Source organism: Mytilus californianus, unplaced genomic scaffold, assembly GCF_021869535.1.
Source record: "Mytilus californianus isolate M0D057914Y unplaced genomic scaffold, xbMytCali1.0.p SCAF_6, whole genome shotgun sequence".
Taxonomy (NCBI): Eukaryota; Metazoa; Mollusca; class Bivalvia; order Mytilida; family Mytilidae; genus Mytilus; species Mytilus californianus.
This window is the reverse complement of record NW_026262712.1, coordinates 57,211,735-57,227,323: the sequence shown is the minus strand read 5'-3', so window position 1 is coordinate 57,227,323 and position 15,589 is coordinate 57,211,735. Positions and strand designations below refer to the sequence as shown.

Sequence of the window (15,589 nt, the reverse complement as noted above, 5' to 3'; positions counted from 1 at the left end):
CAATTCTGTAGTGTTCAGACATTTCTATATTAACCTTCATTAGGAATGTTCAGTTCAAAAAGCTTAGAGAGAAAAAGATATTTAAAACATGTACATTCAGATAGATCTAAAGAACGAACATGACCAAAAGATGACTATTATAATAGCCAAAAGTTTCATTGCTAGGCCTTGCCTGACGGATTCCTATGAATAATTATGTAATTATGTAAATTGAAAATAGGAAATTTTAAAAGTAGCTATCTTTCCTGGATATGATTGTATCAGAGTTTTCAGTGTGTAGTTAAAATCAATATGCACTGATATTGATATTTCTTTTATTTGCACATAATTTTAGGTTGTATCTAGTAGTACCGCTGTCAGCGTACTAGGAGAATTGTCACCAGGAGGCAGTCTAATGCACGGAACTAGTCAACAACAATTACAACGTTAGTATAACTTAATTGATGTACATGTAGTTAAGAGTAAATATCTCAAAAGTATGACAGACATTTGTCATGCCATCTTAGCTAGCCAAGGATTACGATCCAGTCTCCCTCTCCACTTAGGACTGGATTGTAACCCTTGGCTAGCAAAGATGTTGTCATACCTGCCTTTGAGATTTTAGGAAATCATTTCAAACTATGACAAACATAAGACTGTAAAATTGATACCAATTAGTTTTTATACGACCGCAAAAAAATTTTGAGGTCGTATATTGGTATGACGTTGGCGTCGTCGTCGTCGTCGTCGTCGTCCGGCGTCGTCGTCGTCGTCGTCTGGCGTCGTCGTCCGAATACACAATGGTTTTCGCACTCTAACTTTAGTTTAAGTGAATGGATCTCTATGAAATTTTACCATAAGGTTCAATACCACAATAGGAAGGTGGGGATTGATTTTAGGGGTTATGGTACCAACAGTTAAGGAATTAGGGGCCAAAAAGGGGCTGAAAATAAGCATTTTTGTAACTTCCAGACATAACTTGTGTGTTAGCATATGGATCTCTTTGACATTGTACCACAAGATTCCATATCACTAAGGGTCAATGCTGGGATTGATTTTGGGGTTAATTGCCTCAAAATTTTAGGAATAAGGGGCCAAAAGGGGGCAAAAAACAAGCATTTTTCTAGTTTCATGACAATAACTTGTGTGTAAGTGTATGGATCTTTCTGAAATTTTACTACAAGGTTCCATTTCACAAAGGGAAAGCTGGAATTGAGTGTTGTGGTAATTGCCCAAAACGTTTAGTAATAAGGGGCCTAAAAAGGGGTTTAAAATAAGCATTTTTTAGTTTCTAGACAATAACTTGTGTTCAAGTGTATGGATCTCTCTAAAATTGTATTACAAGGTACCATACCACAAAGGCAAGGCTGTTATTGAGCTTGGTTGGGGGGGAAAGGGGGGTGGGGGTGATGAATCATAAGGGGGGCGGGGTAAAAAAAGGGGTAATTTTTTTTTTTCCTTTTTTTTTTGTTTAAAATTTACATTTTAAGTTAGTTATTTTTTATCACGAAGAGAAAGTAGGAATTGAGTTTTGGGGTTAATTGCTCAAACATTTATGAATAAGGGGCCAAATATTGGTCGAAAATAAGGATTTTTTTAGTTTGCAACAAAAACTTGTGTTCAAGTGTATGGATCTCTGTGAAATTGTATTGCAATGTACCATACCACAAATTGAAGGTTGTGATTGAGGTGGGGGATGATGAATCAAAAGGGGGTTGTAAAAATGTGTGGGGGGTAGGATTTTTTTTTTTCCTTTTTTTTTCTTTAAAATTTTCCATTTAAAGATGGTTGTTTCAGATTTATATATGAAAGAAAATAATAATGATACGGTTATATATCATGAGGAACTGAAATTTAAAATTATGTATATTGGAAATTTAGGTTACATTGGAAAGTAATAATTGGCTTTGGGGGGGGGGGGGGGGGTGGTTATGGCTCTAATGTTTAAGGAATAAGGGGAAAAAAGGTTAAAAAACAAGGGTTTCCATTTTAATAGACAAATAATTGAGTAAAGAACATTATTTAAAAGCAGTGTAAGGTTGGTAATTCAAACTCATTTAAATATCTCATCTACACTGCTTTTAAATTATGTAAATTGGAAATTTGCCAATAACTTTATTGTTAATAAATGCATTGGAAATTTGCCAACAATTTTAGTGTAATAAACTTCATTGGAAATTTGCCAATATAAAATTTTGCTGATGAAGGTTTTTTGTTTACCTTTAGCCTTGACTATGAAGTCATTTTCTATTTTTATAGCCTTATGATGTAGTTGAATTATTTAATACTTTTATGATGTGTTTAAATGGGGTTTTATCATGTTTATGGTTGCAAATTTATTGTTTTAGTATAATAAACTCCATTTAAAATTTGCCAATAAAAAAAATTTTTGTTTATTTTTAGCTATGATTATGATGTCATTTTCTATTTTACTTTTATGGTTGCAAAGAAATTTTTATTTTTAGATATTACTGTTAAATGATGCTGATTAAGGTTTTTGCTATGTTTAGCCATGACTATGATGTCATTTTCTATTTTAATATCTGTTATGATGTATTTAAATGGGCTTTTATGGTTACAAAGGAATTTTATTTTTAGATATTACTATAAAATGTTGCTGATGCTGATTACGGATTTTGTTTATTTTTAGCCATGACTATGATGTCATTTTCTATTTTAATACCTTTATGATGTAATTTCCATTTTTAGATATTACTGTTAAATGATGCTGATTAAGGGTTTTTTGCTATGTTTAGCCATGACTATGATGTCATTTTCTATTTTAATATCTTTATGATGTATTTAAATGGGCTTTTATGGTTACAAAGGAATTTTATTTTTAGATATTACTTTAAATGTTGCTGATTAAGGATTTTTGTTTATTTTTAGCCATGACTATGATGTCACTTTCTATTTTAATACCTTTATGATGTATTTAAATGGGCTCCCATGTATTTAGATTTTTGGTTATTTATACATGTTACCAAATTGGTCCACATTGAACAAAAACGGTCCAAATTTCAACTTTATTACATTACATCAAACATTGAATTCTACATATTCTTTGATATATTGAAATTAACAAACAATTTAGTTTATGGATATTCCACCATAATATAATATAAATAAATTTTTTCCAGTTCTTACACCACATTCATCCTGTGTCAGAAACCTATGCTGTGTCAAATATTTAATGACAATCCAAAGTCATAGCTGTATCAAGCTTGAATTTTGTGTCCATACTTGCCCCAACTGTTCAGGGTTCGACCTCTGCGGTCGTATCAAGCTGCGCCCCAGCGAAGCATTTTATTAGCAAATTTAAAGCACAATTAATCTACTTCATTCTGTGTTATCATAGTGGATTCAAGGCCTTGTAGTTAACTTACAGAATATTTGTGCATCTAAATGTACATTGACCTTAAGTGTTACTGATGTATAGAAAATTGATACCTGGACTTCTATCTGGCAGTAAAATCTAGTCTAAGCAGGGTGGAGGGGGCATTAAGTTTTACCCTTGTCTGTCCGTCCATCCGTCCATACGTCAGTACGTCCCCAAATTTGGTTTCTGTTCTCTTTAGTTTGCTTCAACCAAATGTTATGAAACTTATACACAATGCTTATTACCGCAAAACACAAATCAAGTTCAAATTTGGGTGGCGTCACTTTTATCTTCCTTTACAAATGGAAAAATTGATGAATTTTTCGTTTCTGTTCTCTAACTTTATGTTATAACTTTAGTTTGCATCAACCAAATGTTATGAATCTCAAACACAATGCTTACTACTACAAAACACAGATCAAGTTTGAATTTTGGTGGCGTCACTTTTACCTTCTAGAGTTATGCCCCTTTACAAATGGAAAAATTGCTGAATTTTTCGTTTCCTTTCTCTTACTTTAATAAGTTTGACTCAACCAAATGTTATGAAACTTATACACAATGCTTATTACCACAAAACTCAGTACAAATTTGGGTAGGTCACTTTTACCGTTCTTCAGTTATGTCCCTTTATAACGATATGTGCAAGCGGGGGCATCATCTGTGCTCCATGGACACATTCCCCATTTATTTTTTCTGTGCTAAATGTACAAAATATGCAGGCTGACCTTAAGATGTCATTTTATTATTTTTGATACGATTTGCATATCATTGACATATACCCTAGTAACCCTCCATCTTTTGTCTAGTTAAAATGAGGAAGTTAAATCTGATGCCCTGTGTTTCGATAGTATCATATTATCAGCACAATAAGGGATCCTCTAGTTTCCTTCAATAATAAAAACTGGCTGCCAAGCTATAGCCAATAGTGCTAAAAGTGGCATTTAACACTGAAAATTCAATCAATTCTAAAACAGATTTAAATTAATCTTTGTTATTTAGAAGCAAAAACTATATTTATGAAAATGGTTGACACACAAGTAACAGTCATTAAGAGATATATCCCTTTAAATATATGTACCTCCATTAACAACTCTTACTGACGTCTGTAGGGCTGAGGTCACTTGAAACTCTCAAGTTAACTTTACTTACTCGGGTTTCAATCGTAGTTCACTTGAACCTCACGAGTTAACCCATTTCACCATCTTACTCTGGTTCAAACCCCCACTAAGCCAGTGTTGAACTCGAGTTACTCTTGAATGATGTCAAACCAATCAGATTTCTTCTTTTTTATGCTTGGTCGGGGCCTTAGCTTAGTGTTACTTAGAGTTGTTCCTAATAGCAAAATCAGTGAGTTCAAGTGATTCTCTTGAAACTCTGAAGTCCACTCTCTAGAGTTTCAACTGAACTTGGCCTAAGTGATCCATTACAAAGCTAAATGTGTGTCTCTCTCCAACATACCCTGTCTTTCCATCAGTCTTAATTTTCTACCATTCATCTCATTCATTCCATATTTTAGAACCATTTTTATACGACCGCAAAATTTTTTTGGGGGGGTTATGGTACTAACAGTTAAGGAATTAGGGGCCAAAAAGGGGCCAAAAATAAGCATTTTTGTAACTTTCATACATAACTTGTGTGTTAGTGTATGGATCTCTCTGACATTGTACCACAAGGTTTCATATCACAAAGGGAATGCTGGGATTGATTTTGGAGGTAATTGCCTCAAAATTTTAGGACTTAGGGGCCAAAAAAGGGGCAAAAAACAAGCATTTTTCTAGTTTCATGACAATAACTTGTGTGTAAGTGTATGGATCTTTCTGAAATTGTACTACAAGGTTCCATATCACAAAGGGAAAGCTGAAATTGAGTTTGGGGGTAATTGCCCTAAACGTTTAGGAATAAGGGGCCAAAAAGGGGCCAAAAATAAGCATTTTTTCTAGTTTCCAGACAATAACTTGTGTTCAAGTGTATGGATCTCTCTGAAATTGTACTGCAAGGTACCATACCACAAAGGGAAGGCTGGGATTGATTTTGGGGGTAATTGCCTAAAAATTTTAGGAATTAGGGGCCAAAAAGGGGCAAAAAGCAAGCATTTTTCTAGTTTCAGGACAATAACTTGTGTGTAAGTGTATGGATCTTTATGAAATTGTACCACAAGGTTCCTTATCGCAAAGGGAATGCTGGGATTGATTTTGGGGGTAATTGCCTCAAAATTTTAGGAATAAGGGGCAAAAAAAGGGGCAAAAAACAAGCATTTTTCTAGTTTCATGACAATAACTTGTGTGTAAGTGTATGGATCTTTCTGAAATTGTACTACAAGGTTCCATATCACAAAGGGAAAGCTGAAATTGAGTTTGGGGGTAATTGCCCAAAACGTTTAGGAATAAGGGGCCAAAAAGGGGCCAAAAATAAGCATTTTTCTAGTTTCCAGACAATAACTTGTGTTCAAGTGTATGGATCTCTCTGAAATTGTACTGCAAGGTACCATACCACAAAGGGAAGGCTGGGATTGATTTTGGGGGTAATTGCATAAAAATTTTAGGAATTAGGGGCCAAAAAGGGGCAAAAAGCAAGCATTTTTCTAGTTTCAGGACAATAACTTGTGTGTAAGTGTATGGATCTTTATGAAATTGTACCACAAGGTTCCATATCGCAAAGGGAATGCTGGGATTGATTTTGGAGGTGATTGCCTCAAAATTTTAGGACTAAGGGGCCAAAAAAGGTGCAAAAAACAAGCATTTTTCTAGTTTCATGACAATAACTTGTGTGTAAGTGTATGGATCTTTCTGAAATTGTACTACAAGGTTCCATATCACAAAGGGAAAGCTGAAATTGAGTTTGGGGGTAATTGCCCTAAACGTTTAGGAATAAAGGGCCAAAAAGGGGCCAAAAATAAGCATTTTTCTAGTTTCCAGACAATAACTTGTGTTCAAGTGTATGGATCTCTCTGAAATTGTACTGCAAGGTACCATACCACAAAGGGAAGGCTGGGATTGATTTTGGGGGTAATTGCCTAAAAATTTTAGGAATTAGGGGCCAAAAAGGGGCAAAAAGCAAGCATTTTTCTAGTTTCAGGACAATAACTTGTGTGTAAGTGTATGGATCTTTATGAAATTGTACCACAAGGTTCCATATCGCAAAGGGAATGCTGGGATTGATTTTGGGGGTAATTGCCTCAAAATTTTAGGAATAAGGGGCCAAAAAAAGGTGCAAAAAACAAGCATTTTTCTAGTTTCATGACAATAACTTGTGTGTAAGTGTATGGATCTTTCTGAAATTGTACTACAAGGTTCCATATCACAAAGGGAAAGCTGAAATTGAGTTTGGGGGTAATTGCCCTAAACGTTTAGGAATAAAGGGCCAAAAAGGGGCCAAAAATAAGCATTTTTCTAGTTTCCAGACAATAACTTGTGTTCAAGTGTATGGATCTCTCTGAAATTGTACTGCAAGGTACCATACCACAAAGGGAAGGCTGGGATTGATTTTGGGGGTAATTGCCTAAAAATTTTAGGAATTAGGGGCCAAAAAGGGGCAAAAAGCAAGCATTTTTCTAGTTTCAGGACAATAACTTGTGTGTAAGTGTATGGATCTTTATGAAATTGTACCACAAGGTTCCTTATCGCAAAGGGAATGCTGGGATTGATTTTGGGGGTAATTGCCTCAAAATTTTAGGAATAAGGGGCCAAAAAAGGGGCAAAAAACAAGCATTTTTCTAGTTTCATGGCAATAACTTGTGTGTAAGTGTATGGATCTTTCTGAAATTGTACTACAAGGTTCCATATCACAAAGGGAAAGCTGAAATTGAGTTTGGGGGTAATTGCCCAAAACGTTTAGGAATAAGGGGCCAAAAAGGGGCCAAAAATAAGCATTTTTCTAGTTTCCAGACAATAACTTGTGTTCAAGTGTATGGATCTCTCTGAAATTGTTCTGCAAGGTACCATACCACAAAGGGAAGGCTGGGATTGATTTTGGGGGTAATTGCCTAAAAATTTTAGGAATTAGGGGCCAAAAAGGGGCAAAAAGCAAGCATTTTTCTAGTTTCAGGACAATAACTTGTGTGTAAGTGTATGGATCTTTATGAAATTGTACCACAAGGTTCCATATCGCAAAGGGAATGCTGGGATTGATTTTGGGGGTGATTGCCTCAAAATTTTAGGACTAAGGGGCCAAAAAAGGTGCAAAAAACAAGCATTTTTCTAGTTTCATGACAATAACTTGTGTGTAAGTGTATGGATCTTTCTGAAATTGTACTACAAGGTTCCATATCTCAAAGGGAAAGCTGAAATTGAGTTTGGGGGTAATTGCTCAAAACGTTTAGGAAAAAGGGGCCAAAAATAAGCATTTTTCTAGTTTTCAGACAATTACTTGTGTTCAAGTGTATGGATCTCTCTGAAATTGTACTGCAAGGTACCGTACCACAAAGGGAATGCTGGGATTGATTTTGGGGGTAATTGCCTCAAAATTTTAGGAATTAGGGGCCAAAAAGGGGCAAAAAACAAGCATTTTTCTAGTTTCTGGACAATAACTTGTGTGTAAGTGTATGGATCTTTATGAAATTGTACTACAAGGTTCCATATCACAAAGGGAAAGCTGAAATTGAGTTTGGGGGTAATTGCCCGAAACGTTTAGGAATTTTGGGCCAAAAAGGGGCCAAAAAACAAGCATTTTTCTAGTTTCCAGACAATAACTTGTGTTCAAGTGTATGGATCTCTCTGAAATTGTACTTCAAGATACCATGCCACAAAGGGAAGGCTGGGATTAAGTTTGGGAGTGATGAATCATAAGGGGGTTCAAAAAGTTGGGGGAGGGGGGGGGATTTTTTTCCCCCTTTTTTTTCTCTAAAATTTTCCATTTTAAATTGGTTATTTCTGATATTTATATATAAAAGCAAATAATAATGAAATGGTTTCAATAGGTTATTTTAAAATTTTTAAGTTCTTAGACCACATTCATTCTGTGTCAGAAACCTATGCTGTGTCAAATATTTAATCACAATCCAAATTCAGTGCTGTATCAAGCTTGAATGTTGTGTCCATACTTGCCCCAACTGTTCAGGGTTCGACCTCTGCAGTCATATCAAGCTGCGCTCAGCGGAGCATTTTATTTTAGAATAAATCAAATTAAGATGTATTGTTTTATTCATTCTGAATATGAAACTGAAGATGACTCTCTAGCGCTTTAACTGAACTCAGCCTAAGTGATCTATTACAAAGCTAAATGTCTGTCTCTCTCCAACTTACCCTATGTTTCCATCAGTATAAACTTTCTACCCTTCAACTTGTTCAATCCATATTTTAGAACCTTTTTATCTGAATAAATCAAATTATTTTTTTATTGTTTTCTTTGTTCTTAATATGCATTAAATACATACATGTAACACCAACAGTCAATCATACACATTGATAAACAAGAATGAGCACATATGAATTATAAATTTAACTTTTGATATCTGTTTTTTTAGTTATTAATATCATTTGTTAAAAGAAACAAGTCTTATTGACATGTGATTATCTCCCCTGTTTGCATCATTTGTAAAAGTAATTTTTATAAATTTGTCCATGGTAGTTTCCATGCATTATTTATGCATAACATAAAAAACAATGTAAGAAAATTATAATTGGCGTGCATTCTATTGTATGAAATAAAACTTAAGTTTGGTTTGTAGATAATATTGTTTTAAACCTTAGTAGGCTGATCCATGTTATTATATATATGCACTGCCAAGTCTACTGCATCATTACTGTCTTTTTATTAGTCGTTATTTTTAGCACTTTACCAGTTGAAGAGATTGGTACTTAGGTTCTCTTGTCTTATTATAGGTTACCTGGAAGGTTTTAATCACCTTGAGTCAGGCCCTATCAACTGATTTACTACAGATTGTTTTATAGATCTGTTAAACCCTAATATTTCGTTAAATGTTTTTACAAACTGTCAGATCGATCATTTTGTGATTTGTTATTTTTTTAGCAATTAACTAATCTCTCTGATAGGTTCTAAGTGCATTTTGTGCTATTGATTTTTTAGCATTATACTGATGAGTCAACCCCTTATTAACTGACTTTTTAATTTCGTCTATTGTTGGTTTGTTACACCATTGTCAGTAGTCAGAGAGTTGAGTGCTCACAAACATGTTTAAAAAAACACCAGATCTCCTTATTTTTGCATTTACCCCACCACATTATTTTTGTTATCATAGGGCCTTTCATAGCTTAATTTAGGGTATGACTTTGGTGCACTATTGCAGGCTATACAGTAACCGGTATTTGCTTACATCATTGTACTCTGTTTTAATATTAACAGTTGTCTGATTGGCAATCATACAACATCTCCTTATTTTTATGTTTTAAGTTAGGTTGAAGTATGAAAAATAACTGATTATAAAATAATATAATCCTCTATATACTATAGTAATCTTCTTGAAATGAAGCAATGAAAAGGCAATAGTTAATACATGGTGAAGTGCATCTTCGCTAGCCAAGGGTTACAATCCACTTCCCTCCTCTCCACCCTTTATGGATTGAGATAGAATTTCGAAGACATAAGGTAATGATTTTCATTGGTTGCAGTCGAAACTCGCTGCATCCAATCAAAAAACGCCTATAACATGATCACATGTAAATGTAGATAGTGTATGTAAACAATTGCCACATGCTTATTGTGCAACAAGTCTTTACATCCCTAAACATACGACTATATTTAGTGACAATTTAAATGTTTTTAATCAACTAATAGAAGTTCCTGTGTATGTTTCTTACACAAATGCATGAATGTCAACGTATATTTTCGTTTCCTGCTTTACCAAGTGTGTAGAATCTAGATGCTACCGTGTATTACCTCCATATTGAAGAGTTCAAGTGCTACCATTGGTCAAGAATAATGTATCCAGAATGGGCGTGACTTTAATCTACCGATAGACGACACAACATTGTTATCACAAATGTTGGCTTAATCTGCCAAGGGTGGAGAGGAGGGAAGTGGATCGTAACCCTTGGCTAGCGAAGATGGGTGAAGTGTTGCCATTTGAATTTTAACATTAGCATAATAATGTTGGAATAACTATTTAAAAAGTTCTTTGTCAACAGTTTGTTTATTTTATTTTTATTGCAGATATGGTGCCAGCAGAAATGCAAGAAGAAATAAAAACACAGTATAATGCATTACTTGAATTATTGCGGCATTTCTGGGCCTGTTTTCCTGTACAGAGTAAATCATTAGAAGAAAAGGTAATTATTTGAATCAGTGCAATATCTATATACTGTTCAGTTATTACTATTCTTTGGAATCTAATTTTCATGACTTTCATGCCTATACCTGAACCTCAAAAATAGATGAATCCACATTATGTATTAGCTAATGTCTATGCACGCTGTGTATACATGTATGAGGGTCTGGATGGGGATCCATCATTTGTGTATTCTTTAAATTTTTAGGCCATTTTTCTCCATTATTTATACTTTTTGACCATTATCCTATAATCTTTATATTTTAGCCCCCATTATTCTTTATTCTTTATGTTTTTGGTCCATTTTTATGCCCCGCCGTAGAGAGAGGGCTTTAAGTTTTATCCTTGTCCGTCTGTACGTCGTCCATACTTCTCGAAAAATTGGTTTCCATTCTCTAACTTTAGTTTGCCTCAACCAAATGTTATACACAATGCTTATTACCACAAAACACAGATCAAGGTAGAATTTCGGTGGCGTCACTTTTACCATTCTAGAGTTATGCTATTCTGTATATTTTTTGCCCATTAAACTCTATTATGTAACAGCCATCCACACCCTCATGTCTGTTTGTTTGCACACTTTTGCCTCCCAGTGTTCCTAATGAAAATATAAAAAAAAATGCTCAGACACTTCAAATTTAACATATTTTATTTCCTGCGTTGTCGTTGGCTGAATCGGGTCTAGTAACTGCTCGACTCTGTCTGTCACTGAGCAAGTTGTTACAGATCAGTTTTGAAACATTGTTACATTACCGAGTATCATTTTTACTGCACCAGATGCACATTTCGACAATAGTTGTCTTTACAGTGCTCCTCTAGGCCAAAATATTTGTAAATACAAACGTTCAAGAGCCGATATACATGAAAAGGACCTAAAGTATACACAAAACACAGACAAGGAATCCGAGCTTTGCATGAAGGAGATACGTTCCTTAATTTTAAATGATTTTCTAAAATTTGTAACAAAAAGTTTCAATAAAACTGTTTTGAAGTAGAAAATATAGAAATAAGGAGATGTCAGATGTGGTATGATTCCCAATGAGACAATTATCCACCAGAGACAAACGAATGAAGATGTTAACAACTAAAGGACACTGTTCAACGTACATTAATGAACCAAACCCCTCCTATATAGTAGGCTATAAGACCAGTGATGAGAAAATGTGAAACAATTCAAAAGAGAAAACCAAGGGCCTGACTTATTCTAAAAACAAACTATAAACATGTGTATGGAAGTTGTTGTAGTTTATCAATGAATTGATACATGATGAATACATTTATAAAGTTTAAAACTGTAATAATAGTTAGGACTTCCTCTGTTTTAACCAAGTACAGACTTCTTGTGAATTAACCGCAAACAGACTTCTTCTGTTTTAACCACGAACAGACTTCTTGTGAATTAACCACGTACAGACTTCTCCTGTTTTAACCACATACAGATTTCTTCTAAATTAACCATGTACAGACTTCTTGTGAATTAATAACGTACTGCACAATGAGCTTCAATTGTACTTTTAATCATACAGAGGGGATAAGTCGATTGTGTCTGATTTTTCTTACAATTTTTACAGATAATAATACTAATCCCCAAAATTTCAGGTTGTCAGAATGAAAAGCACACTTGAGAAATTTCAGATGGCTAAGTTGCATCCTTTGAAAGAGAGTATACAACAGTACCATTATGCATTAAATGTAAGTGATTTAAGGAATGCATTGATATTTTTAATGTATATGACAAATTAAAAATTTATCTTTTTACTTCATGTTTACTAAATATTTGTTATACTTAACATAATGGTCATGGAGGAAATTTTAGTTGCATTTTTCTAGGGAAGTAGAAATAAGAGCTTCCTGAAATTTGTTATCAGGCTTCATGTCACCACGCTATACTGTTTAACACTGTTTTCAGATTTATTGTTCATCAACTTTCTGTTTACCGAATACTTATATATTATTCTAACACATAGGCCATGTATGAAATTCGTCACATTTTTATTGGGAACTACAAATCAGAGCTTCCTGAAATTTCTAATCATCTTCCATGCGATCATGCTTTACTGTGAAATGCGTTTTCAGATTCTTTTCTTTTTAGCGTACTGATTATTGTAAACTTAAAGCTGGGGTATCATTAGTGAGCAATAGCTCAATGTTTTACTTGTTATTGACTGCATTTTGTGTATCAGTTTCCCTTAAAATTTGTTAATATATAGTGCTTGAAATAACAAAAGGAAAATAATAAGAGTGAAATTGAAATAAAGATTCTACCACTGCATCGAGTGTGAAGCAATACTTCTCCTCTTGAGATAGTTAAATTTTCATATTCAAAAGGTTTGGCTTCCCAAGATTTTTTATATTTAAAATTTAAATGTTGAGAGTGAAGAAATATCTTATTGCACAAGTTTTGGTTGTGGAATCTATTTCTTCAATGATTTTAGACTACTTGTAGACAAACCTTATCTTTCTTTTTTCAATGATCTGCAAAAAGGTGAGGTCTTTATATGTGACATCATCAGGCATGGTGGAAAGCAAGAGAGTTTGACATCATAAATGAATTTTGACCAATGAAGAAGTGAGATCCCACAAACCTCTTGTTGCTTAAAAAAAAGAAATAATCAATAGGTCTGGAAAAGTATAAATCTGTAAAGATTTAGAGAAATCTTATTTATTAAATTTTTTAAATTCTTGTATCTTTCAGCTCACTGGTCATATGGACGAATTGTTGAGTGCAGCATTCAGTAAATTTGACAATTGGCAGATGAGGAAAATGTCAAAGAAGTCTTGATATTGAATAAAAATTTGTTTCTAATTCTTTTTATCATTTACAAATTTCATGAATGTGGGAGATATACAGTATAATAAAGAAGACATTTTTATATGTCAGAATAGTGCAAAGGAATTTTGTATGTACAAATGCTGTTAAAGTATGCACATGAATCAAAGTGTTTGAGGGGTATAAGGCAACTAGATCAGCAAGTAGCCTCCCCTACCAAATATCTTCCTGATTTAAACTTTCAAAAACAAATTTTTAAATTTACGTATTGTGTAGGATTCTGAGTTTTATCATTCTTTCTTTGTGCTTCAAAATGAGAAAAAAATTTTGGATTTGTTAGACCATACATATATTTTTGTCCCCAGCGCAAAGTGTTGCAGGGGACATCAAAATACCGGGCGTCCCTTCATCTGTCCAGTCTTGTAAGTGCTCTCACCTGTACAGTTCTTGCCAGATTTTTATGAAATTTATATTTTAGGTTTGAAAATCAGTGCCGATCAGTTATTTTTAAAAGAGTTATGTCCCTTGGAAATATTGATTATATGGAAGATTGTATTGTTAGCGCTCTCATGTATACAATTCTCACCAGAATCTTATATCATAGGTTTATATCAGCAATGTCTTTGACAAGTTCGAAAATCAGTGCCGATCAATTATTTTTAAAAGAGTTATGGCCTTGGAAATTTTAATTATATGGAAAATTGCCCTATGAGCACTCTAATGTGTACAATTCTTGCCAGATTTTTATGAAATTTATATTATAGGTATTGTAGGTTTATATCATCAATGTTTTAGACTAGTTGGAAAATCAGTGCCAATCAATAATTTTTAAGAGTTATGGCCCTGGAAATATTGATTATATGGAAAATTGCATTGTTAGCACTCTCATGTGTACAATTCTTGCCAGATATTTATGAAATTTATATCATAGGTTTATATCAGCAAAAAGTGTTTTTTTTTTTAGTTATTGCCCTTGTACCTTGGATAAACAAAATATATGCAACTAGGGGGACATTGGAACTCTGTTCTTTTATTCTTCATAAAACTTGTATATCTAAATAGCACGAAGAAGACAATAAACTAGACATTTTATGAACATATTTATTTATTTTTTCATTATGATATGATTCATATTGATGAAAAAAATAACAGATTGATAGAAATGATTTGTAATGATGTATATTATGATTAACATTTGATACTCTTAAAATATGTAACTCATACATCACAAAGTGTAATCGTGCATAAACTGAATAAAAAAAGTAAGAAACACATAGATAAAATCTCTTAAAGAACTGAAAACAAAACTCACAATTAGTTAAACATTGAAAAATGGCCTTACAAAACATAAATAACAATGGTCTTAATTGTTAAATCTTCTAAGTTGTATTTATTTTTATTTTTATTTAATACTTTTGTTTCTCTGGCAGAAAATTTCGTATGGCAGGTATGTTTTTAAAACCTTCATTTATTTTCCAAAAAATAACAAAGTTACAATTGACAATAGTCCCTTTCAGAAATTTGTAAATGGTTTAAATAACAATTTTTTTTTAACTATATGAAGTGATGGAAACATGTACAAATAAATGTGATATTTTACAAATAAGATTTCATCAGAATATATTTGTAGAAAAGACATTGTTTAGCAGTCATCCTACATTGACAATGTGTATCATACGTTTACATGTATTAAAAGCAAGTTTTATTGGCAATTTGTACATTTTCCCTTTGATCTTACTGCCTAATATTTTTACATATCATGGACAGGACATGAAACTTGAAAATATTAGGCAATGACGTCACGTAACAGTGCAGCAACGTCACACGTTCATGTCAATCTGGTCAATTTATTGATGAAATTCATGCGAATTCATTCATACAACCAAACAACTATCACAACGTTTTGTATGTATAAGAATAATTTTATTTCATATTCTCAACCAAAAACTTATTTTTAAGACAAAATTGCTGATAATCAGAATAATGACATTTTATTTTTTCAAACTGACTTCATCAGTTCAAATATCAGCTCACCCATGCAGGCTGGCTTGATATCATTGCAGATAAAGTCAGTATCAAAAATAAAAAGGCTATTATTCTATATTACAAATGTGAAAAAAAATATAGTCTAAATAAGATGAAAATAAAACTTAAAAAAAACCATCATTTGAAGAAAGATGAATATCTTTGATTTGAAATTATTTTGGTGATTTTTTTATTAATTTTACCATTAAACACT

The 15,589-nt window shown here is 33.2% G+C and overlaps 2 protein-coding genes across 3 annotated transcripts in view; both read left to right on the top strand.

The window, feature by feature from the left end:
* The window catches only part of LOC127705686 (general transcription factor IIH subunit 1-like), a 30,531-nt gene extending 17,145 nt beyond the window's left edge, over positions 1-13,386 (top strand). For both annotated transcript variants that reach the window (XM_052210037.1, XM_052210038.1), the window contains exons 10-13: positions 335-425; positions 10,466-10,581; positions 12,180-12,272; positions 13,276-13,386. In XM_052210037.1, the coding sequence (XP_052065997.1) occupies positions 335-425; positions 10,466-10,581; positions 12,180-12,272; positions 13,276-13,362 (387 nt within the window). In that variant the 3' untranslated portion in view covers positions 13,363-13,386. The remainder of the gene's footprint in view (positions 1-334; positions 426-10,465; positions 10,582-12,179; positions 12,273-13,275) is intronic.
* LOC127705669 (PHD and RING finger domain-containing protein 1-like) overlaps positions 1-15,589 on the top strand; it is a 290,389-nt gene that overhangs the window by 170,413 nt on the left and 104,387 nt on the right. The window lies entirely within an intron of this gene.